General features: G+C 50.9%; 9 protein-coding genes and 1 pseudogene across 11 annotated transcripts; 5 read left to right on the forward strand and 5 right to left on the reverse strand.

The window, feature by feature from the left end:
- Positions 1 to 232: 232 nt before the first annotated feature.
- Positions 233 to 2451, forward strand: LOC9646097 (GTPase-activating protein gyp7). 2 transcript variants are annotated; one of them, XM_024674736.1, is made up of 6 exons: positions 334 to 448; positions 515 to 701; positions 819 to 954; positions 1037 to 1086; positions 1150 to 1203; positions 1272 to 2451. In XM_024674736.1, exons 2-6 carry the CDS (start codon positions 598 to 600, stop codon positions 2281 to 2283), a joined length of 1356 nt encoding a protein of 451 aa, XP_024530504.1. In that variant the 5' UTR covers positions 334 to 448; positions 515 to 597; the 3' UTR covers positions 2284 to 2451. The 2 variants fall into 2 exon arrangements, with proteins under 2 accessions (XP_002969799.2, XP_024530504.1); XM_002969753.2 differs by lacking the exon at positions 515 to 701 and having other exon boundaries at positions 233 to 448.
- On the reverse strand, positions 2346 to 4522 carry LOC9645555 (CDP-diacylglycerol--serine O-phosphatidyltransferase 2). Its single transcript, XM_002970010.2, has 12 exons — positions 4241 to 4522; positions 4108 to 4170; positions 3979 to 4038; positions 3829 to 3919; positions 3725 to 3779; positions 3578 to 3654; positions 3405 to 3521; positions 3267 to 3351; positions 3121 to 3212; positions 2813 to 3066; positions 2657 to 2745; positions 2346 to 2592 (listed from the first exon to the last, which is right to left on the reverse strand). The coding sequence occupies exons 1-12, from the start codon at positions 4477 to 4479 to the stop codon at positions 2435 to 2437; spliced, it is 1380 nt and encodes a 459-aa protein (XP_002970056.2). The 5' UTR covers positions 4480 to 4522; the 3' UTR covers positions 2346 to 2434.
- A 40-nt stretch (positions 4523 to 4562) lies between these two features.
- On the forward strand, positions 4563 to 5342 carry LOC112346232 (pentatricopeptide repeat-containing protein At1g11290, chloroplastic-like). The gene has a single exon (XM_024674645.1). The coding sequence runs from the start codon at positions 4563 to 4565 to the stop codon at positions 5340 to 5342; it is 780 nt and encodes a 259-aa protein (XP_024530413.1).
- A 14-nt stretch (positions 5343 to 5356) lies between these two features.
- LOC9646098 (pentatricopeptide repeat-containing protein At4g02750) lies at positions 5357 to 7312 on the forward strand. Its single transcript, XM_024674646.1, has one exon. The coding sequence runs from the start codon at positions 5357 to 5359 to the stop codon at positions 7310 to 7312; it is 1956 nt and encodes a 651-aa protein (XP_024530414.1).
- Positions 7246 to 9760, reverse strand: LOC9645556 (annotated as a pseudogene).
- A 69-nt stretch (positions 9761 to 9829) lies between these two features.
- Positions 9830 to 12227, reverse strand: LOC9646099 (transmembrane protein 87B). Its single transcript, XM_002970012.2, has 5 exons — positions 11710 to 12227; positions 10677 to 11616; positions 10526 to 10621; positions 10312 to 10448; positions 9830 to 10241 (listed from the first exon to the last, which is right to left on the reverse strand). Exons 1-5 carry the CDS (start codon positions 11931 to 11933, stop codon positions 10076 to 10078), a joined length of 1563 nt encoding a protein of 520 aa, XP_002970058.2. The 5' UTR covers positions 11934 to 12227; the 3' UTR covers positions 9830 to 10075.
- A 230-nt stretch (positions 12228 to 12457) lies between these two features.
- LOC112346250 lies at positions 12458 to 14179 on the forward strand. The gene is made up of 5 exons (XM_024674743.1): positions 12458 to 12949; positions 13012 to 13100; positions 13192 to 13289; positions 13363 to 13539; positions 13594 to 14179. Exons 1-5 carry the CDS (start codon positions 12561 to 12563, stop codon positions 14119 to 14121), a joined length of 1281 nt encoding a protein of 426 aa, XP_024530511.1. The 5' UTR covers positions 12458 to 12560; the 3' UTR covers positions 14122 to 14179.
- LOC9646100 (RNA-binding protein EWS) lies at positions 14107 to 16054 on the reverse strand. Of its 2 annotated transcripts, none has more exons than XM_024674739.1 (5): positions 15770 to 16054; positions 15384 to 15466; positions 15226 to 15334; positions 14888 to 15167; positions 14107 to 14824 (listed from the first exon to the last, which is right to left on the reverse strand). In XM_024674739.1, the coding sequence occupies exons 1-5, from the start codon at positions 16029 to 16031 to the stop codon at positions 14185 to 14187; spliced, it is 1374 nt and encodes a 457-aa protein (XP_024530507.1). In that variant the 5' UTR covers positions 16032 to 16054; the 3' UTR covers positions 14107 to 14184. The 2 variants fall into 2 exon arrangements, with proteins under 2 accessions (XP_024530507.1, XP_024530508.1); XM_024674740.1 differs by having other exon boundaries at positions 15551 to 15887.
- Positions 16055 to 16127: 73 nt separating this feature from the next.
- LOC9646101 (alpha-mannosidase I MNS4) lies at positions 16128 to 18960 on the forward strand. Its single transcript, XM_002969755.2, has 17 exons — positions 16128 to 16277; positions 16339 to 16458; positions 16530 to 16622; positions 16722 to 16808; positions 16870 to 16960; positions 17011 to 17066; positions 17115 to 17187; positions 17241 to 17350; positions 17404 to 17454; positions 17516 to 17604; positions 17656 to 17737; positions 17793 to 17906; positions 17970 to 18049; positions 18109 to 18244; positions 18306 to 18376; positions 18433 to 18595; positions 18653 to 18960. Exons 1-17 carry the CDS (start codon positions 16128 to 16130, stop codon positions 18908 to 18910), a joined length of 1824 nt encoding a protein of 607 aa, XP_002969801.2. The 3' UTR covers positions 18911 to 18960.
- Positions 18961 to 19296: 336 nt separating this feature from the next.
- On the reverse strand, positions 19297 to 20567 carry LOC9645557 (GDSL esterase/lipase At1g29660). Its single transcript, XM_002970014.2, has 2 exons — positions 19833 to 20567; positions 19297 to 19755 (listed from the first exon to the last, which is right to left on the reverse strand). Exons 1-2 carry the CDS (start codon positions 20565 to 20567, stop codon positions 19297 to 19299), a joined length of 1194 nt encoding a protein of 397 aa, XP_002970060.2.
- Positions 20568 to 20613: the final 46 nt, after the last annotated feature.

Raw genomic sequence — 20613 nt, forward strand, 5'->3', positions numbered from 1 at the left:
TTCATGGCGTTTTCAACTCTAACCTCTTTTTTCTCCCCTGATCCCCTTGAAAATGGCCCCTCCGTGGCAAACGCACAACCACCGCCTACACGTTGGTGCCATGCTACAAACCTTATATAAGGTAGGTCTAAACCCTACTTATTATAAACCGGCGGCGAATAAAGTGACAGAATATCCGTGAGTGCGGCAGGTCAGTTGGCAGAATATACGCGTTTCGTTTCTCTTTAGGGCTTCTCCCTCTCTCGAGTGAGTGGAATGTGATGTTGGAGAAGGAGCTGCTCAACCAGCTGATCGGCGTGGTGTATGACACGCTGGGTGGGATCCAAATGTCCGGCAGGCACTCGTCCGCGAATTTCACTACCGCGGTTGTGGTGGGCGTGGCGGTCACCGCCGTCGCGGGGGTCGCGGTCGCCGTCGCGGTTGGGGGCACTGGATTCTTGAGCGATCGGTAAGCTTTCCTAACAATCCCTCTTCTCGCGAATTTGAGGCAAAATTCCCATCGATCGATGCCTAGAGAATGGAATGGAACTGGATGAATGAATTTCCTGGGATTGCTTTCCTTGTTCCTGGAGCTCTTTGCTGCCTTTGTTCCCACAGATGTGTGGAGATGTGGCGGTGTTGAGACCACTGGACATGGGGCAAGGCAATGCTCACAGAAGAAACCAAGCTTATTGCAAGCCTTACTATTTCTCCTCCAAGAGGTAGTAGTAGCTTCCCCTCCCTCGAATTTTTTCTTCTTGCTTTCTTGTGTGTTTATTTCTTCTCTAAGCGGCTGGCCATCTTTTTGATCCTTTTGTTGGTTTCTTTCTCTCTTCCAGGGGGCCGTTTCGAAAGCGATGGAGGCGAAGGCGGCATCACCCCCTCACCCAGCAGCAATGGGAGGATTTCTTCGGGGATGAAGGCCGTCTCTCGAATAACAGCACCGAAAAGCTCATTCACAAAGTTCGCTGGGGGGTGAGGTCTTTCTTCTTTTTTTACCAGTTTTTCCAGTGTTTAGAGTTGTCTCAAGGAAGAACTGTGATGTGCGTCGTGACAGGGCATAGAGCCAGGAATTCGAGCTCAAGCGTGGCCATTTCTGCTTGGAATGTAAGTGTGTTACAAATCCTTTCATACGTTCAAAGTTTCAAAGTTTGTCATACCTTCCATCAGATACGAGGTTGATAGCACCGAGGCAGAAAGAAAGGAACAAGATGCGAAGCTAAGGTAACGAGCAAGTTTCCGAAGATCCCATACGCAAAAAAACTAAACTTTGCTTGGAAACTCGCCTGCAGGAAGGAATACGAAAAGATACGAAGCTACTGCCAAGAAATCAAGCAATCACTCACGTCCAGAAGAGAAGGAGAGCATCAACAAGATGGCATGGAAGAACAAGCAGAAGAAGAACACAAACTCATGCCATTCTCCGAGAGCCAGATCGAAGCATTCAGCAGCATCAACGACAGCAGCGCGTTCTGGAAGAAAGGACCCAAGGCAGTGGACGACATAGTTACCTGGCAAAGGATCATCCGCCTGGACGCCGTCCGGATGAACGCCGAGTGGGTTCCATACTCTCCGTCCCAGGCCAACGTGAGCGACGAGGAGACGTCCAAAGTAGCCCGCAAGGCCGGCCTGTCCGACGACGAGCACCTGGAAACTTGCCGTCGCTACCACGCCGCCAGGCTCGTCTCCATCCTCGAGGCCTACGCGCTCTACGATCCGGACACGGGCTACTGCCAGGGGATGAGTGACTTGCTCTCGCCGTTCGTCGCGCTCATGGACGACGACCACCAGGCCTTCTGGTGCTTCGTGAGCTTCATGAGGACCGCGCGGCACAACTTCCGGCTGGACGAGGTTGGAATCCGGCGGCAGCTAAACGGGACCTCGGACATCATCAAGGTGGCAGACCCGGAGCTGTACGAGCACCTGGTGAAGATCAAGGCCGAGGACTGCACCTTCGTGTACCGGATGGTGGTGGTGCTGTTCCGGAGGGAGCTGACTTTCGAGCAAACGATATGCCTGTGGGAGGTGATATGGGCGGACTCGACGGCAATGAGGACGGGCAAGGGACTGGGAGAGGCCCAGAAGAAGAAGAAGGCTCCCCCGACTAAGGACTTGCTGCTCTACACCATAGCGGCGGCGGTGTGCCGGAGGAGGAAGTTTATCATGGAGAACTGCAAAGGGATGGACGAGCTGCTGCGGGAGTGCAATGCCATGGCGGGGAACTTGGACGTGTGGCAAATGCTGGACGACGCTCGGGAGCTTGTGAGTCGAGTGCACGGGAGAAGGCCAGAGACGCCTACATGAGAAACGAATCCTGGTTTAGAGATAGTAACTGACGTTTACCTCGGGATAAGAGTCGGGCGGGCTTGTGCAAAGAGCCTGCGGCTTTTATTTTTCTTCTCACAATCATACAGCGCAGTGATCAAAGGTAGTATGCCCAAGAATGTAAAACGAGTCAAGATACCTTCTTTACGTACACCTCGGTCGCCGAAACGAGCCGGTTCCTGTCGACGTACAGCTTAGCTATCCATCCGGCCAGGAAAATTCCCAGCAAAGCAGCAGTGCTGGACCAAAAGATGACGATCCACTTTGGCATTGGCTTGGGATAGAGACCTGGACGGAGAAAGAGCGCGCTCATTGCTGTTTTCGTCGTCGAAGATGAATAAAGGATGCTTACCTTGGCCGAACTTGACACAGATGAGTACCTCGACAATGCAATTTGCAAGTGATAGCCAGCAAAATGCGCCAATCTTTTTCATTGGTTTTCTGAAAAAAAAAAAAAAAAACACACCACGAGAAGTAAATCAGGAGAAAAGCGGTGAAACTGGAGTACCTGTCCTGAAGGAATGAATTGTACTCCCGGATGGCTGGATTGGCTATAAGCCACCACAAGATGAGCCTGTACGAGTTTAGCGGGTTGCGTGGAGGCACCCACAGGCAAAACTTGAGGAAGAACGCATTGAGCTCCACGGTGAGGACAATGACAACAAGCCCCAGCACTTGGACAAAACGTAACGGGCCAGAGAGAGGATTCCATTCGTCTTTGTCCCAGTTCGCTGGAGTGAATTGACTTAGTGACCGTCTCACCTGAAAAAGTTATGAATGTTTATATGTTTAGATCTCCGATGTTTCACTTCTCACCTTCCCCATTATGGTTGGCTGACGACTCAATCCAACCCACTCGTAAGTTTTTCCATCAAAGTACCGGACGGTTTTCATGCCAGACCAGATCCCTGTGGCTCACAGAATTAAAACCAGACATTTTCATACAAAGGAGAATTACGTACCAAACCAGTTGCAAATAAGAACGTCGAGAATGATACTGTCCCACCAACATTCATTGAAGTTCGGTAGCATATGGTTAAACGTCACCTGAAAGAAAATGTTCCAAGGTTTTTGGCAACGCTACTCTTTTCGATATTTACCTCCATCATCTCGAAGCCGATAGAAAGCATCCACAAAATTGGAAGACTACGTAGCATGATAGCTTTTGCCCACCATCCCAGGACATGAGCAATAACAAATTCATCAAACAGAGTATCCTGAACAAACACACAGAAATTAGTGTTCAGCTTCACGATAGTTATGACATTCATACATAGACATTCTTAAACTTGTTGGGATCCTCGGGTGTGTAGATTCGGCAGTCTCCTCCATATGACCTTTCGGGAAGCTCTGAAAGAACAAAAAAAAAAAGAAAAAAAGTAAGACAACTTCCAGCTACACGAGCAAAGAAAAGACTTGCCAATTCCGAGATCCGGATGAATATATTTCATGAATTGCCTTGCATCGTCTCTTTTCTGCAGAAAGAGCAAACCATTCAGAGGAATAAAAACTAGTGTCAAATACCTGGAACAAAAGGAAGGTGAGGAACACTAGATAAACCACTGCGACGCCATGGATCATTCTCCAAAACGCAGGATGCGGTCGTATCAAGATCCTGTGAAGTGATAAAAGACGAAGAAAGAAGAATGAAATCGCAGCAGTGAAAATGCTTACGTGGGAGGAGCTTGGAGTAAGCAATATCCTAAGAACACGGCGATCATGGCCCATACTCCTCTAGAAAAATTGGAACTCGATCACTCCACTTCAACCAAAAGAAAGAGTGAAGGAAACGAAAGAGCTTACCTCGTACCATTGACAGCGGCATTCTCGTCGGAGATCTCCGGTTGAAGCGCACCGCTGGCCCATCTACAAGAAAAAATTTCCAGAAAAACGAGTATGATCGATGAAAATAGCAGCTGTGGAGATTCTTTCTTACATGAGAGCGCAAACACCGGCAATGAGCACGGAGATCGTGCGTGGATGATACGCCCAGGCCGTCCAGGGATCCAAATCGCTCACTACAACAACCGGAGGAGGATCATCCAGCACCAAATCCGATCTCCGGCGCTGCTGGCGATGCTTCTTCCGGTGCTCCAGGGCAGAAATCAACAGAGCGCCATCGCTACTAGCCACGGCGCCATCGCTGCTAGCCACGGCGCCATCGCTGCTCGCCATCTGGCAGGAACAAGTGAAATATTTTTAGGGCTCTTCAAGGCATTTGGAGATATCCCAGTGCGGGATTAGAAGAGAATCGATCGATGGGAGGATCGTCGAGGAAGGTCTTGCGCCTGCTAGCGCGGATCAAACAGGATGGATTCCTCACACCAGATGAGCTCCAGGCCGCGGCCGCTGCCAAGGCGAAGATCTCGCGTTCACAGGCGTTGCGAAATTACGAGGAGCTCCGCGAGCAAGGGGAATCGCCCAGTGCCTGGGATGTCTCCGCGGCGCTGATGGCGTGCGGGAGCTATAGGGATCTGGAAACCGGCCAGAGGATCCACGCAGAGATTGGAGTGGCGAACGATTCCAAGAACACCATCGCGGCATCGCTAGTGGCGATGTACGCGAAATGCGGCAAGATGGGCGAGGCGCAGCGGCTGTTCGATTTGATGGGCGCGAGGAAGAAGCCGCTTCTGGCGTGGAACGCCATCGTCCTGGGCTATGTTCGCGCCGGGAGGAGCGATCGAGCTCTGGAGATCTTCCATTCGATGCAAATGGAGGGCGTGAGGCCGGACGAGAGGAGCTTCTTGGCCGCTATCGGGGCTTGCGCGTCGCTGGCGGTGGATCCAGGCGCGGATCAAGAAGAAAAGAAAAACATTTCGGATCGGGTGAGAAGAATCCACGGTCTCCTGGAGAAGAAACTCGTGGACACGCGAGCTTGCTCGATCGTGACGGCAGCACTGGTGGATGCGTACACGAAGTGTGGGAGCATCGAGGAGGCGAGAGTAGTGTTCGAGACAATGCCCAAGAGAGATGATCTAGGGTTTTATGTGAGCGCTATAAACCCTAAAATTAACCTTTTACAAAGTTATAGAACCTAACACTCAAAAAGGTGATGGAGGAAATGCTAACCATTGAGCTTATCAACCAATGTAGCCATCTTGCTCAAGCAAGGAGACTCCACCAAACAATCTTGCAAAACGAGCACAGTGACAACGTATTCGTCTTGAATCTTCTCATCCAAATGTACGGCAAATGCGGCAGCCTAGAAGATGCTCATCTCGTCTTTGACGGCATCGGGCAGAGAAAACAGAATCTCTTTTCGTGGAACATTCTCGTCCAGGCATATGCCCACAACGGGGATCCAAAAGCCGCTCAAGGAATATTCGACAGCATGCCCATGAGGGACTTGGTATCTTGGACAGCACTGCTAGGAGCATATTCTCAGGCAGGGAATGTAAGAGATGCCCACTGTCTACTCGACCAGATGCCCGAATGGGACACAGTCTCTTGGAACGCGATGCTCACGGCATATTCCCACATTGGGCATCTGGACAAGGCTGGGGGCTTGTTCCAGGCCATGCCCGAGAAGAATCTAATCTCCTGGAATGTGCTGCTCTTGGCATATGCCCAATCAAGGAATATTTCCGAGTTGCACGCTATGTTTTCAAAGATGCCACAGAGGAATGTGGTATCATGGAATATATTCCTAGAGGCGCATGCAGAGGACGTGGGATCAGGTAAACGAATCTTCGATGGAATGCCGCAATGGGATCTGGTGACATGGACAACTATGGTCCGGGCATATTCCAGTGCTGGGCATATGCGGGAATCCCAAATCGTGTTTGATAGCATGCCTGTACAGGACATAATCATATGGAACGCTCTTGTGGCTGGATATGCCCAAAACGGGCATATTCTTCAAGCAAAGGAGTGTTTTGATAAAATGCCCAAATGGAATACTATGTCATGGAACATTATCATAGCAATGTATGCCCAAAACAGTCTCACCGACAAAGCGAAGCAAATGTTTCGAAACTTGGTTTACCGAAGCGTCATGACCTGGAACATCATGATCGTGGCTTACACGCAGCAAGGATTGATCGATCAAGCAAAGCTCATCTTCGATGAAATGCCAATCCACGATGTAGTTTCCTGCAATACTTTGATAGCAGCCTTCGTCCATGACGAAGCTCGAGCGTTGCAAGTCTTTGAAACGATGGAGCAAAAGGATATAGTAACTTGGACGTCGATTCTCCAAGTTTTTCTCAGCGAGGATGGCAGCGGCCTGGAGCGAGCAAAGCTCGTCTTTGACACCATGATGCCCGAGTGGAACGCCATCGCCTGGACCTTGATGGTCTCTGCGTGTGGAAGCCGAGGACGTCTCGAGGAAGCCCGATGGATCGTAGAGACCGCCCCCGAGAGAGATATCCGGCTCTGGAACTCAATGCTTTCCGCCTATTCCCAGTGCCACCACCTCCAAGAAACTCTCGAAACTTTCTCGAGAATGCCGCAGCGAGACGTTGTGTCCTGGAACTCGGTGATGGCGGCGTATGCCCAAGACGGTCATATCAGCGCTGCGAGGAAGATACTGGAGAGGATGCCCGAAAGGAACGTCGTTTCCTGGGATACCATGGTAGCAGCCTATGCCCAGAGAGGTGACACCGATCGATCGCTGCAAGCTTTCCTCTCCCTGCTGCTCGAGGGACTCCAGCCCGACGAGATGACTTTCCGGAGCGTTCTCACGGCGTGTAGCTACGTTGGAGGCCTGGAGGAGAGCTTAAGCCGCTTCCACTCGATGAGTAGCGACTTTGGTCTGGCACCTCGGCGCGAGCACTGCTCCTGCATTGTCGATCTTCTCGGGCGAGTGGGGCAGCTCCAGGACGCCGAGGAGTTCGTCACCAGTCCAGATTCTTCGTCGGCTAGCTCGGCTTCCTGGGGAGCGCTGCTGGGAGCCTGTAAGATTCATTCGGACCCCGAGAGAGGAGGACGAGCAATAACGCATTTCACCAAGCTGGATCCCGAAAACTCTGCTCCATACTTGCTACTGGCAAGCACACTAGAATCGTAGGACGCTATGCGTCGGTGACTTAAAAGACCTTTTCCACACGAAAAAGAAAAACCATTAGCACTGTGGAGTGGACGATCGCGCAAAGAAGTCTCACCTTGGGCGAACTATGTAGGAGGCCAACGCAGGAACTTTAGTCCTCTCAAGCTCGAGGGCATGTAGTCCTGCTCCACAGGACCACTGTGGGACGGAGGATAAATGTAGCCCTTCGCGTATCCAAGATCTTTCATGAGTTTGGTCGGAGCATTCCTGAGATGGAGTGGAACCGGCTCGTTCTGGCCCTTCTCACGCACGTACTGCTGTGCTGCTTGGATCGCTTGGTAGACCGCCACGGACTTTGGAGCCAAGGCCAGATAAACCACGCACTGCGCGAGATGGACGTTGCACTCGGGCATTCCCAGGAAGTGGCAAGCTTGATAGCACGCAATGGCCTGTGGTAGAGCCTGTGGATCGGCCAAGCCAACGTCCTCGCTCGCGAATCTGACCAGCCTTCGTGCGACGTAGAGCGGGCCTTCACCACCTTCCAGCATCCGTGCAAGCCAGTAAATAGAAGCATCAGCGTCGCCTCCTCTCATCGACTTGTGGAGAGCACTGATGATGTTGTAGTGCTCCTCGCCGGTCTTGTCATAGAAGACGTGGGAGCGTTGCAGTGCGTCCTTAACATCTGCTAGCGTGACCACCATGACTGACTTGTCGATCTCTGTTTCTAGCGTCGCAACTCGTCTATCCAACACTTCTCTGTCCATGCTTGTTCCATCGGCCTCTTTGTCAGCTTCTATCACTGTTGTTGCTGACGCTGCGAATGCCACTCCGGCAGCGGCAGTCACGTTCTTCCCACCAACAAATTTCTTGAAAGGCTTTGTGTACTCTTGCTGCGAGTGCTGGACGTTCTCCTTTAGAACTTCCAAGATGTTGAAAGAATCTCGCTTCATGATCTTTTCCACTCCACTGGGCTCTTTCCTCAAAGTTCCAGTCCTGTTATCCCACTCGCCAGGAACAGCATTGCCAGTAGCAGCATCACGTCTAGAAGGCGACGGTGTGTTGTCCATCTTCGCAGCTGGAAGAGCACTCTCCAAGGCGGCTTCGCCACTCTGGAACCTGGAGCTCGCTGCTAGAACGGCTATCTCCAGAGTGTTGAGTGCTGCCCGAGCGTCTCCATCGGCTGCCGCCGCTAGAAAAACCACGGCATCGTCTTCCACGCGCAGCATCTCTGGCGAGCTGATGCCAGCGGAGACTATAACACCTTTCTCCTTGTCCAAGACAGCGCGCTTGATAAGTTTCTCCAGATGCTCGGGAAGGAGCTTGTTCATTGTGAGAACTTTGCACCTCGAAAGCAGTGCCGCATTGATCTCGAAGGACGGGTTCTCAGTCGTGGCTCCCACGAAGACAACATGCCCAGCTTCCACGTATGGAAGAAACGCATCTTGCTGAGCCTTGTTGAACCTGTGAACCTCGTCCAGGAAGAGCAAAGTTCGCTGCCCATACTTCTTGGCCTTCTTGGCCTCCTCTAAAACCTCCCGGACCTCTTTCACCCCGCTCGTCACCGCCGAGAGCGCCACAAACCGGTAAGAAACCGTCGAAGCAATCGCCCGAGCAAGCGTCGTCTTCCCTGTTCCTGGAGGACCCCAGAAAATCACCGAAGCCAGTGAATCGCCCTCCAAGAGGCTCTTCAAGATGCCTCGAGGCCCAAGAAGATGATCCTGCCCGAGTATGGCGTTCACACTCGTCGGCCTCATCCTCTCCGCAAGAGGAACCGCGGCCTTGGAGTTTTTCTTCGCCACCTTTGTCGAAAGAAACGGGAAAGATTTCTGCTGAGGCGATGGCTGCTGTTCTTCGTCTTGCTTTAGCTTCTTCGCCGGAGGCTCCACCAGAGCTGGCTGCTTCTGGATCTTCGCTACGCCACCTCCAACATCCGCATCCACGCTCTCGAAAACTCTATCGGTGATCGTAAGAACTGTCCGCGTGGTAGTAGTAGCATCGTCGTCCTTGCTCTTGAAAAAACTGTTCTTGCGAGTCCCAATCTTCTTCTGCGATGGAGCCTCCTTCCCCCCGTTCTCTCCATCCGTGATGGCGACGAGAGCTTTCGAAGTGCTGGCCGCGAAGAACTGATCCACTCGTCCCTGGTGCTGCTGCCGCGAGGGAGTAGTAGTAGCAACACCGGCATTCCCAGCGCCGACGATCCCATCCGACTTCCTCTGGTTGAGAATCCACTCCGTGGCCTTGAACGTCGACTTCCCCCCGGTGGCCGCCAGCGCCTGCGCCGCGAGCTCACGGCTAAACCCCATGTCAGTCAGGTAATCCATGGCGCCAGCGCCCGATCACGTCCGCGCCCTAGCCTAGATTCTCGATCGCTCAGCTCAATCCATACCGCATTTCCGCCCGCGCGCCGCGCGATCTCAATCCCTCCCACGCTTGGCTTGCCCGGACCTAATAAGCGATTGTCCCGTCCGTACAGACACGTCAGCGATAATAATTTCTTGCCAGTAGTGGCTGGGCGATTTCTTCCTTTCGCTGTCGCCCTGTCCAAAATGTATAGTGGATTGGATTTATAGACAAAGATCGACGACTCGATCCTCTCGCGAAAGTTATTGACACATTCTTTGTAATGCCACAGCTAAAGTTTCTACGGGTAGAACTATAAAACGTTTGTTCTTTCCTCCAGCGCGAGCGAGCGAGCGAGCGAGAGAGAGCGATCTTCTTCCACCGACACGTTGAATGGAGAAAAAAACACTCTCTCTCTCTCTCTCTCTCCCCTTCTTTTTCTCTTTACTCCTGTTTGTCCTCCTCTGTATCGTCCAGGCCAAACTTCTTCTCCTTGTCTGGCTTGAGAACAGCCTTTTCGATGTCAAACGAGTTTTTTAGTGTCCCCGTAGTCAGGCCGACAGCTTCGTCCTCGTCAAACTTCTCGGTGGATTCGTCCGAGTATGCGTAGCTGCGAAAGCACGGAAGTGTCAATTCGATTTCAATCCGGGAGTTTGTTTTTTGTCTTGATGATTTCATACCGCATTGAGTTTTGTGATGGAGCCCAGAGGACGCAAAGTACGCAGAGCAGGAGGAACGAGACGACGTTCCAGAACGCCGAGATGACCCACGCGTTTTGCCAGTTCTCGCCGAATGGATCGGAAGCCTTGAAGTACAACTGCAATGTAAGGATGATTGTGAGCATGTTTCCAAACAAAACAAGGATGTAAAACAAAAGAAAGAGAAAAAACTAGCCTCGTAGCCAATCCATGCGACGGAGGCTATGACCGCCAATGTTAATGAGTTCGTGAAGCGTCTGTAGAGCTCCAGCTTGACAACGAGCTTCCTCGCCTAGATTGACAGCAGAGATCGTCAAAGGATGAAAGAACAGCAGCTTTGTTCTTACCTGAAGCTTCTCCAAAGTTTTTGAGAGCGAGTTGAAGATCCATAGGATGAAGAACGCGTCCAGTATTGCCACAGGCAGAACCAGCAGCAGCCTTGTCTTATTTGACATCTCGTCAATCCTCCCAACGTGTTCGACCACGTCCATAGTCTCCAAGGCTGCGAAGTAAGTCGTGCCGAGGAGCAGAACCTTGGAAGTAAGACCACCTAGCGTTGGACGCACCACACCGTATCCCATCGAAACAACCAGCACCAAAAGCCGAGCGATGGTCTTCTTGAGTGCACCGATTGTCACAGCCCATATAGTTATACCCATGGGCCTGCCGCCTCGGATGTTAAAGTTGGCGTAGTCGAAGTACCAGAAGGACATCTCGGTCATCCCAAGCCCAATGACAAGCGTGATCCAGTTTTGAAGCTGCAAGATATCCTTCCAGAACCTCGAGTATTGAAGAAACCATACCAGCCCGAGTGCCAAGTAAGCCAGTGACATGAACCCGTAGAACGTCATGAGAGCCACCATTCTTCCCGGCAGGTATCCGTGCGGGTTCTTCCACACGGTCTTGCCATCGATCATCAAGCCGTCGAGCTGAGGATCGCAGTAGACGAAGTAGAGAATGTACATGCCTGACTTTGTGATCTTGACTTCCTCCACTCCCATGGTGGTGGTGAGATCGTTGCCGCGGAAGAACACATTGATGGCTTTCGGAGATCCCGCGTTCTCGGGGTTGTGACGGAGTATCACCTCTCCCTGGTTGCAGCCAACGTCCCTGGCGAGATCTGGAGTGCAGCAAAGCGCGAGGTGACCACCGTACAGAGAACCCCCGAGCAAATCTCTGTCCGCAACGTCGAAAACCACAGCTTGGACCAGCCCAGATTTGTGCTCTGACGCTGCATGCTTGGCAGCGGCTTCTTCCGTGCGAGTGAAAGTCACCGAGTGATCAAACCTGGCACAAACAAAGGAAAAAAAAAGGAACGAAAGCACGATGTGAGTATGGACTAGAAAAAAAAACTCCAGGCTTCTTGGAGCTCAATAGTACCTGATGTAAGAACGACCGTTGCCAATCCCAGATCTATTAGCATTCGACGTGCTCGCATAGATTCCTTCGCTGCCGCCAAAGAAAATGTAGGCATTCCCTTGCCCGACAAAGTGTTCGTGCACGTATTCGTGGACGGACGCATCTGTGGACCAAATGCAAATGGCCACCACAGCCAGCGCCAGAATCCCGCCCATTCCTCGCAGCCCTAGCTGGAAATCCCCCATCCCTGGGCCGAGAACCGAAGATTACCTAGAATTCCAATGCAGATCCCGCTGGATCACGCCCGCATTGCGCGAGAATCCCCGGAATTTCGCGCAGATCTTGCCGATTCACGCCTGCATTGTCCCCAGGGCGCGACGATCCAGCGATAGACCTTGCCTGGAGCCTGCCGCTCGAGAATTCCTCACGGGAATTCTACCTGGACGACGCCGTGATCATACCGATGCGCTTGGCATGAACAAGAAAGAAAGAGGGCTGGAAGGAAACACCGACTGTTGTCCACCTAAAGCGTACGAAAGCGAGTGAGATTCGTGGCCAGTGGCCCAACATCGTTAGGTGACTGTACGAAAGGGGGTGTATGGTATATATCTGGGGCCCGATATCGAACCACCACCGGCTGGTGTGACATCACCGAGAACACATCTGGACTGTTGGATTTCAACGGCTTAGATCTCTTCCGGCCGAAGTTCCGTTAAAATCCTGTGTTTTACCGGTCCCGTTAAAAAACTCTGTTATGTGTGCGCGGGATTCTTAGGGTTTGGGCGCGGCTTAGCTGGAGCGATCGACTGATCGCTGAGGTTTCGATCGATCAAGAGCCGCATTCTAGGTATCTTGCAAGATTTCTCACGGCGATGGATGGAATCGAAGCTGTGTATGGATCTTCCCGCGGAGCTCTTCGAAATCTCACCAATCGGACGAGGCGGCCCGGCCCCCCGGGGGGCCCGACGTTCGATCCGTTTTTCTGGGAGGATAATCAGCATCGCGGAGGCGGGGCATGGGTTTCCAGGACGCCGGTGCGTTGGGATCGCGAGGGCGGCGGGATTCAAGAGATTTTTCCCGCCGGTCCGGTGGGATCTCCGCGAGAGGCCAGTCCTTCTGGCGTCCAGAACCTCATGCTCAATGCCAAGGACAAGGAGGCTTTGCTGGAAGAGTCGATCAGGCTGAAGCAAGCGATCCACTGCCAGGATTTCTTTCTTCGCCGGGACAAGGTCCACGTTTCAACTGTGGAGATTGAGAATCGGTAGCTACTTGGAGTTTGGATTTCTTATCTGGCTTTTCTGACGAATCGAGCTTCTATGACAGGAAGCTCGGGTTTGATATCAAAGATATGGAAACGCTAGGAAACATCAAGTCTCCACCCCGTGGAAGAAGCATACGTACCAGACTTAAAGGTAGAAGGAAAATCTAGCGTAGCTCGAGGTTTTTTTCTTTTCATAGAACTTGCAATGCTCCTTGTTCTCTTTTTTTTTCTCTCTTACGCAGGACTAAAGATAAGATACGAAGACATGCGAGCTGTGTGCGACGCGCAATTTGACGAGCTATCCACGATGCGAAGGGATTCACGGCCAACGGCGATTCAAGTAAGAACGAACTACTACTACTTCAGAACGTTTCAAACTAACCAGAGACATTAGGCTTGTCATAAAATCTCAGGAAATGGAGATGGACCGAGACGCGCTGCACTCTGAGATTTCCAGGTTGCACAGAGACGTTACCGGGTTGAAAGCAGTCCAAAACGCTCTCAAATGCGAGCAGAAAGGCTTGTTTTGCATCAAGGAGAAGGCAGACGAGCTGGAAGAAGTCAACCATACTTTGGAAAAATGCATGGACGTGAGTAAACCAGATTCGATCGACTAGGAACACTTCTGATATTCGTTCTATCAGGCCGTAAACAAGGAGCTTGCAAGAACAAGCCACGACATGGTTGTGTTCAACCAGAAAATGATCGAATCGGGCCTGGAGGCGAGAAGAAATGCAAAGAGATTCAAAGACTTGGAGGAACACACGGCAGCACTGAAGATCCTTATCGAGAGGGAGAAATCCGAGAGGATAGATCTGGACAAACAGCTGGTGGGATTGGAGCAGCAGGTCAAAAAGGCCGAGCAGGAGCTAGTTTGCAAAGCAACAACAAAGCCCAAGGACGAACCTCTCGCGAGCGCAGCGTCAAAGCAAGGAACCACCGCCGCCACTACTGCTACTGCCGCCAAAGGACTGAAGAAGGCTGCGAGCAAACCACCAACACCAACGCCGGGAAAGTTCGATCCGCCGCTCAAATCGAGCAAACCATCGACAGCTCCAGCTCCATCGAGATCCAGAGCCGCGACGACCAAAGCGAGCTCGATCAAGCCCGCTGCGTCAACCAAAGTTGCTGCTACTAGTACCACTGGAGTTTCCAAAAAGCAACGAACTTGACTATGTGTTAGAATGTGAGGTAAATAAGTAAAAGAAAAGGAACAAATTCTCATCTAAAGTGATTCACCTTCGAATCGTGTTTCTCTGGTCTCGTCTCGCTCCGCCGCTGTCCCTTCGACTGCTACCATCGCGGTGATCCAAATGTGACCACTCCGACTTGTAGCGGTCCCTGCGAACTGGAACTGGAGACCGGCTTCTCTCTCGATAGTCTCGTCCTCCTCCTCCCCAGCGAGGAGCATAAGGCGATGGCGGTCGTCTCTCGTCTCTAAAGCCTCCTGGGGGCGGCCCCCTGTTCTCGTGATAGTAGTCTCTTTCCCTCTCCCTGTGTCCACCACCATAAAAACTTCCTCCTCTATCGAAGCCTCCTGGTTTATCAAATCTCTCCCTGTCGAATCTTTCGTGCTCGTATCGATGGTCGAAGCCTTCTCGAGATCTCACGTCCCTGCCCGGATGGAAGTGCCTGTCCGGGAAGTGGTGCTCCGGGGGACCGAAGTCGTCGAAGGGTCTGCGCTCCCACATCGGTCCCGGCGGCCCGAATCCACCACCAATCGGTCTGTCCATGCCTACAGGCGGCGGTCCATCGAGGAACGGAGGTGGCAGTGGCCGAAAGTTTGGAGGATCCATCCGGAAGGGACTCATGTCTCTCCTGGGCCGGCTGCAGTTGTTACAAGCGGTCCTTCGAGCAAAGTTTAGATTTCCACAGCTGCAGGAAAGAGAGAGAAGCGTAAAGAACGAAACAGGAAAGCTTAACTCAGCGAGAGCTTACGTTGGTTCTGTGCATATCCAGTCGCCTTCTCTCGGAGCAACATTGGGATTGTTACGTCCAAAGCCGTCCGCACGGAAGTCGTCAGAAGGCCCCCGGCCTCGACCAAATCCTCCACCTCGTCCTGGTCCATCGTATCTCCGGCCTCTTCCTCTAAACGCCGCTCTAAAAGGGAAGTCACTGAACCTTCCTCTGCGAGGACTGAGGCTGGGACTGCGGCTTCGGCTTCCACTTTTCTTACGTGCCAGAGAGACTTGGATTTTGCTTCCTTTGTATTCATAGCCTGGTGATTGAAAGACATTAGTACAAAACCAACCACTGCCTACATATTCCATACGTACCATCGAACCATTTGATCAATCCCTTTGCAGCTTTTGGATCCTCCAGAACGACCTCGGCCTCGCAATCGCCACGATATGTCTTGAAAACTTTAATACCTTCTCGACCAACCTATTCAAAACGTTTCATCAGCTTTATTCACAGCAAAGAAAACTTCTACCTTCGGCTCTCCAGCTTCAGCGAGCAATTCCACCAGATTCTCCTCCATCACTCCGTCGGGAAGATTGGAGATGTGGATCATATCTGCAAAAGAACGAAGCGTTATATAGACTCACAAGCCTCCTCAAACAGAAGAATGCAACTTAGAAACACAAATCAGGCACTTACGTGGAGGAGAAATACAGGACTAATGCAACTTGAAGCGAGAGATCCATACTCACTGGCTTCTAAAATCCAGCTAAAGGCTACAAAAAATCCCACCCCTCCAGTAGATAGATTTCCCAGACCCTCCTCTACTCCCGAGCAAGCACACAAGACAACCCACTACTAAGCAGCCCCCGTAGAAACAGTCCTCTAAGCAATCTAAAGCGAAATTCTAGCCCAAACCTGCATCTTCCCGGAATCGATGCACCTCCCTCCTTTCAACCTCAGATCTCAGAGCACTGTTTAGCGGAGTAGACTCCGGCTGCTGAGATCCCTTTTCTCGATCCCATTCTCCTTCTTCTTGAGGCACTGCTGCTGCTACTTCTGCGGCTAATCCTTCCGGCTCCGCTGATGCCATACCTTCGTCCGGTGGCGCCGATCTGGCGAATTCTTCATCAGCTCCGCCGAGAGCGACGGCGCCATCGCCATCGCCTTCTCCTTCCATCCCACTCACAAACCCTAGGCTTCTTTATCCTTGTGTTTCCCGTTGGCTGGATAACTCGGGTTCGATTCCTGTTTTAAAGCATTAGGTCATGCCAAAATGGTTGCGGGTTCGATTCAGCACAACGCCAATGGAAGAAGAAGAGCGGCGATGCCGCTGCTCGCCATGGCGGCCTTTCTCATTCTCATCAGCGATGGCGCCTCCGCGGCGAGCGTCACGGCCGCGGAGGCGCTCCAGCTTCGTGACGAGGTAATTCGTGTGGAAATTTTGGATCTAGGCGATCGATCGCTCGTATTTTGCCCGCTTCCAGGTGAAAGAAATGTTCTACCACGCATACAATGGCTACATGGATCACGCATTTCCTCTAGACGAGCTCCGGCCGATGAGCTGCGTTGGAGAGGACTCTCTCGGTGGCTATGCACTGACTTTGGTAACGTAGTAGCGATATTTTGCGAGGGTTTTAGTAGTGAGTTTTTTGTTTGGTTTGTTTATTTCTTACAGGTTGATTCTCTGGACATGCTAGCCGTGCTGGGTGATCGAGAGAAATTCTTTGACGCTGTGAATTGGATTGGTAAACACTTACGATTCGACAAAGTACAGTAACTCTATAAAATGGCTGATGTTTTTTTCTTTTTCTTTGTTTCTCCTTTTTTTTTTTCACGAACGCCGCCAACTTGTTTCTTTATTTTGTAGAATAAGACTGTATCCGTGTTTGAGACTACGATTCGCGTGCTTGGAGGCCTTCTTTCTGCTCATATGCTTGTCAGTGACCAAGCCACGGTGAGAGAGCTCTTCCCTTAGTTTTGTTTCTCTTGCTTACTATCCTCACGACCACATTCAGGGAATGGTAATGTATGATTACAATGACGAGCTACTTAATCTTGCAGAAGACCTTGGTCGGAGGCTTCTTCCTGCTTTCGACACACCTACTGGTACGTGTTTTTCTTTCTTGTATCCGGAATTGCTGACAGCCTTTGTCCAGGAATACCTTACGGTTCTGTAAATCTTCTCTATGGAGTGAGCGAAGACGAAAGTCAGGTATTGACGCAATTGTCTGAGTGCTGCGGCTTAGTTTGGTAATGACAGGTAACATCAACAGCGGGTGGAGGAACTCTAACCATGGAATTCGGTGTTCTAAGTCGATTGACTGGCGACCCTGGTGATGTAGAATTTAATCCAGTTTTGGAAACTGACTTTGTCCGGCTGATTCAGTGTTTGAGGAAGTCTCTCGAAATGCAGTCCGTGGACTTTGGGCCCAACGTTCTCACATTGGTCTTGTTGGTGCTCATATTAATGTGCTTTCCGGAGAGTGGACACATAAAGTAAGCGTCTTTACTGCATTTCCACCTTTGTCGTTTAACCTGCTTTATACCAGGATTCCGGAATTGGAACGAGCATAGATTCGTTCTACGAATATCTTTTGAAGGTAAAGAATGGCTCTCTAATTTTCTCGGATATTGAATTGAGCCTGTTGCTCCTATGCATAGGCTTATTTGCTTTTTGGAGAAGATGAGTACCTGCATATGTTCAAAGAATCATACAAGGCAGTAATGCGCTACCTATTCAAAGATCCATGGTATTTTTTCTATTGTGTTGTTTTGATTTCTTTGAAATATCAACACTGCAGGTATATGGAGGTCAACATGAACAGCGCTGTTGTTGTTTGGCCTCTTTTCAATAGTTTGCAAGCGTTTTGGCCTGGACTACAGGTAAAGATGATGTGTTCCAATGTTTTAACATTTTGATTCCGATCGCCATAATCAGGTCTTGGCAGGAGATGTAGAACCCGCTACTCAAACTCACACAGCATTTTTCTCTGTGTGGAAGAAGTTTGGCTTCACCCCAGAAGGATTTAATCTTGCAAGCATGAGCATACAGGTTTGGTTTATTGTTCCTCATTTAGTTTCAACAGAAAAATGCTTTCTAACTGGATTCTTGCAGCCAGGTCAAAGGAGCTATCCTTTGCGGCCAGAATTAATTGAGAGCACGTACTGGCTTTACAAAGCGACCAGAGATCCAATGTACGGCATCGAAGTTTTGGAGAAACGTTTTGGTCTCTAATTCGAAGTTGGCCGACTAGTTACCTTGATGCAGGTCGCGATATTTTGGCCAGCATTCAGTATGGATGCCGCTGTCCATGCGGCTACTGCCATATTGCGGACGTTGAAACACACCAACAGGACGATCACATGGAAAGCTTTTTTCTCTCTGAAACTGTACGTAAAACTTTCAGATCTTTTCATTATTCATTTATGTAACCTGTTTCCTTCTATGTAGGTAAAATACTTGTACTTATTGTTTGATCTTGCTTTAGGCGGTGATAACATTGTAGAAAATGGACCTTACCCGTAAGTGTTGATCTAATTCTAACTCTTGGCCTGACAATGTGGCGGCTCCCGTCCAGGTACCTGTTTTCAACGGAAGGTCATTTGTTTCCTCTAACCCCGCAAATATCATTGCCAAAAGAGTGCTGCACGTATTCTGGAAGTTTTTGCCCAGACTCCTCGAAGTCGAACTGGATGCTACACAATGCAACGAATCACGTCGACGCTGGTAGTCCACTGAAGGTATTCCTCCTTCCATATTCTTAAAGTTGGAACGAGCGACTGTTCTTTGGCAAACAGGGAGCGTGTTCTCAGCTCAGTCTCTGGAGACGCCTCGCAATTGCGAACAAGTTTGCTAAGAAGACGAACAAGCGCAAATCGGCAAGGATGAGCAGTATACTGGAGGCGGTCGAGAAAGCTGGAAACGAGCTGGTAAATGTGGAGATTCAGACAGATGTAGCAGAGGCTTTGGAAGATGATCGCTCCACTCGGGAAGACAAAGGCCAGGAAATCGCCGCCGAAGAAACAAAAGAGAACGGGAACCTTTCAAGCGATTGAAATCACTGAAATCTTCCTAATAACAGAATCTAAACCCTTTTTTCGCAAAACTTATTGGATCGGAATATGACTTATACTTCGAGACACACAGACGGGTCATCAGATGCATACTCTACGACCCAACAAGTTAACAAGTTTCTAATCTCGACTCTATTTAAACAAAAGTTTTACCCTCACGCTTGGGCATGTGGGATAATCGTGGCTGCCCTAAAACTTGCCCTAGTCGAATTTAGGGCAAGTCTAATTGAATTGACACTAATGATGGGTTTCTCATAACTTTTTTGTGGAGCAACAAGAACACAAGGAACAACACAGAAATAGCTAATTCGCGAAAGATCAATCTAGGAAGAACACAAAAGAAATATATAGGAAGAGGAGAGTTGCTATCAAGCAGCCGCAAGCGCCGAGATGCTCATGGGCGTCACATACTCGGCGCCTCCATTGTACCATCTCTGCGCGGCGATGGTGTTGAATGCCTCGGTGGGATGGACCAGGTCCCAAAACATGTACTCCCCGCTGTTGGCGCAGTGGGGCGCGTTGGCGTAGCACCATTGCATCGAGTTGCCAGTGCCCGGGCAGCACCCCTGGTGCACGTTGCTCAGCCCCACGCTCGAAGGATCAGCGATCGCCTCCTCCATGATCGACGCCGCGTTCGCGTACACGGGCGTGAATCCCTGGTGCGCCTGCTGCATCGACTGCAGCATCGCCTGGAGCTGCGAGTTGAACTTCTGCGTCATCGACTTGCCCAGATCCGTGCACTTGTCGTTCACTTGCGTCGCGGGCACGCAGCCCACGTCCAGGATGCCCACCACCACGAATTTGCGCGCGCCCGCGTTGTACAGTCGCTGCGAGAGCACCCAGTGAGCGCGCCAGATTCGCGAGTTTAAAAATGTTTTTAGGGTTCTTGCTTGCTTGTGCTTACCTCCAGCTGCGTCTGGAACTGCGAGATGATCGACGCCGTCGACGAAATCGACATCATGTCATTGTTCCCAGTGCTTATGTAGTAGATCGAATTGGAGATCACGTCCGCGCTGAGACCCTTGGCCACCTGAGTGAACAAATCGACTTGATCCGGCAGCGTAAGAATCGATCCCTGCCAAGAAAACCACCAATGCTCCACTGCAATTGAGAAGATCACGATTGATTTGCATACCTGTCCGGTGCTGGTGAGGATTCCCGAGCTGGCAGAGCCGAAATTCATCCCCTGCGCAGCGGCCGATGCATCAGACGAATACGGTGGCGGATACGGCAGGCCCAGGTGCTCGGCGACCAGATCCACTGCGAGCTTTCCATCGCAAAACCTCCCGCTCGCCTCGTGCCCCGTCCACTTGAATCCATACGGCAAGTGATTGGCCTTGGCCGGAGTGTTGCGATTGTTGTTGTTCCCCGGATCCACGATGGAATCGCCAAACACAAACAATCCCTGGACTCCAGCGCTGGCGTTCTTGCATGGAGGACCCGGCGGCGGAGCCTGGGATGGCGAAGGAGCTGGAGATGGCGGCGGGTGGTGGTGGTGGTGGTGTCCAACTAGTCTACTCCCATGCCCGCGGTGGTGATGTCTACTCTTTCTGCCATTGTGTGCTTTCCTTGCATCGCAAAAACTAGAGAGACACAAAGCAATGAGAATCAAAACCACAAGCTTCTTCATCACCATCATCTTGCAACTACGATCAAATGAATTTTTTTTATAACCCAAAGTCTAT

This window comes from Selaginella moellendorffii, unplaced genomic scaffold (genome assembly GCF_000143415.4).
Source record: "Selaginella moellendorffii unplaced genomic scaffold, v1.0 SELMOscaffold_13, whole genome shotgun sequence".
NCBI lineage: Eukaryota > Viridiplantae > Streptophyta > Lycopodiopsida > Selaginellales > Selaginellaceae > Selaginella > Selaginella moellendorffii.

Excerpts from the sequence above, each read along its gene's own strand:
- LOC9646097 (XM_002969753.2), top strand. The coding sequence starts at position 261 with ATGTTGGAGAAGGAGCTGCTCAACCAGCTGATCGGCGTGGTGTATGAC. Across the intron at positions 955-1,036 it reads TTCACAAAGTTCGCTGGGGG|GGCATAGAGCCAGGAATTCG; the intron begins GTGAGGTCTTTC and ends GCGTCGTGACAG. Across the intron at positions 1,204-1,271 it reads GAACAAGATGCGAAGCTAAG|GAAGGAATACGAAAAGATAC; the intron begins GTAACGAGCAAG and ends ACTCGCCTGCAG.
- LOC9645555 (XM_002970010.2), bottom strand. The coding sequence starts at position 4,479 with ATGGCGAGCAGCGATGGCGCCGTGGCTAGCAGCGATGGCGCCGTGGCT. Across the intron at positions 3,655-3,724 it reads TCATCCGGATCTCGGAATTG|AGCTTCCCGAAAGGTCATAT; the intron begins GCAAGTCTTTTC and ends TTGTTCTTTCAG. Across the intron at positions 3,213-3,266 it reads TCTTATTTGCAACTGGTTTG|GGATCTGGTCTGGCATGAAA; the intron begins GTACGTAATTCT and ends TGTGAGCCACAG.
- LOC112346232 (XM_024674645.1), top strand. The coding sequence starts at position 4,563 with ATGGGAGGATCGTCGAGGAAGGTCTTGCGCCTGCTAGCGCGGATCAAA.
- LOC9646098 (XM_024674646.1), top strand. The coding sequence starts at position 5,357 with ATGGAGGAAATGCTAACCATTGAGCTTATCAACCAATGTAGCCATCTT.
- LOC9646099 (XM_002970012.2), bottom strand. The coding sequence starts at position 11,933 with ATGGGGGATTTCCAGCTAGGGCTGCGAGGAATGGGCGGGATTCTGGCG. Across the intron at positions 11,617-11,709 it reads AACGGTCGTTCTTACATCAG|GTTTGATCACTCGGTGACTT; the intron begins GTACTATTGAGC and ends TGTTTGTGCCAG. Across the intron at positions 10,242-10,311 it reads CCATCACAAAACTCAATGCG|CTACGCATACTCGGACGAAT; the intron begins GTATGAAATCAT and ends GTGCTTTCGCAG.
- LOC112346250 (XM_024674743.1), top strand. The coding sequence starts at position 12,561 with ATGGATGGAATCGAAGCTGTGTATGGATCTTCCCGCGGAGCTCTTCGA. Across the intron at positions 12,950-13,011 it reads ACTGTGGAGATTGAGAATCG|GAAGCTCGGGTTTGATATCA; the intron begins GTAGCTACTTGG and ends CTTCTATGACAG. Across the intron at positions 13,540-13,593 it reads CTTTGGAAAAATGCATGGAC|GCCGTAAACAAGGAGCTTGC; the intron begins GTGAGTAAACCA and ends TCGTTCTATCAG.
- LOC9646100 (XM_024674739.1), bottom strand. The coding sequence starts at position 16,031 with ATGGAAGGAGAAGGCGATGGCGATGGCGCCGTCGCTCTCGGCGGAGCT. Across the intron at positions 15,467-15,769 it reads TCGATTCCGGGAAGATGCAG|ATATGATCCACATCTCCAAT; the intron begins GTTTGGGCTAGA and ends GTTCTTTTGCAG. Across the intron at positions 14,825-14,887 it reads TGGATATGCACAGAACCAAC|CTGTGGAAATCTAAACTTTG; the intron begins GTAAGCTCTCGC and ends TCTTTCCTGCAG.
- LOC9646101 (XM_002969755.2), top strand. The coding sequence starts at position 16,128 with ATGGTTGCGGGTTCGATTCAGCACAACGCCAATGGAAGAAGAAGAGCG. Across the intron at positions 16,459-16,529 it reads GTGGCTATGCACTGACTTTG|GTTGATTCTCTGGACATGCT; the intron begins GTAACGTAGTAG and ends TATTTCTTACAG. Across the intron at positions 16,961-17,010 it reads TGCTTTCGACACACCTACTG|GAATACCTTACGGTTCTGTA; the intron begins GTACGTGTTTTT and ends GCCTTTGTCCAG.
- LOC9645557 (XM_002970014.2), bottom strand. The coding sequence starts at position 20,567 with ATGATGGTGATGAAGAAGCTTGTGGTTTTGATTCTCATTGCTTTGTGT. Across the intron at positions 19,756-19,832 it reads AGTTCCAGACGCAGCTGGAG|CGACTGTACAACGCGGGCGC; the intron begins GTAAGCACAAGC and ends GTGCTCTCGCAG.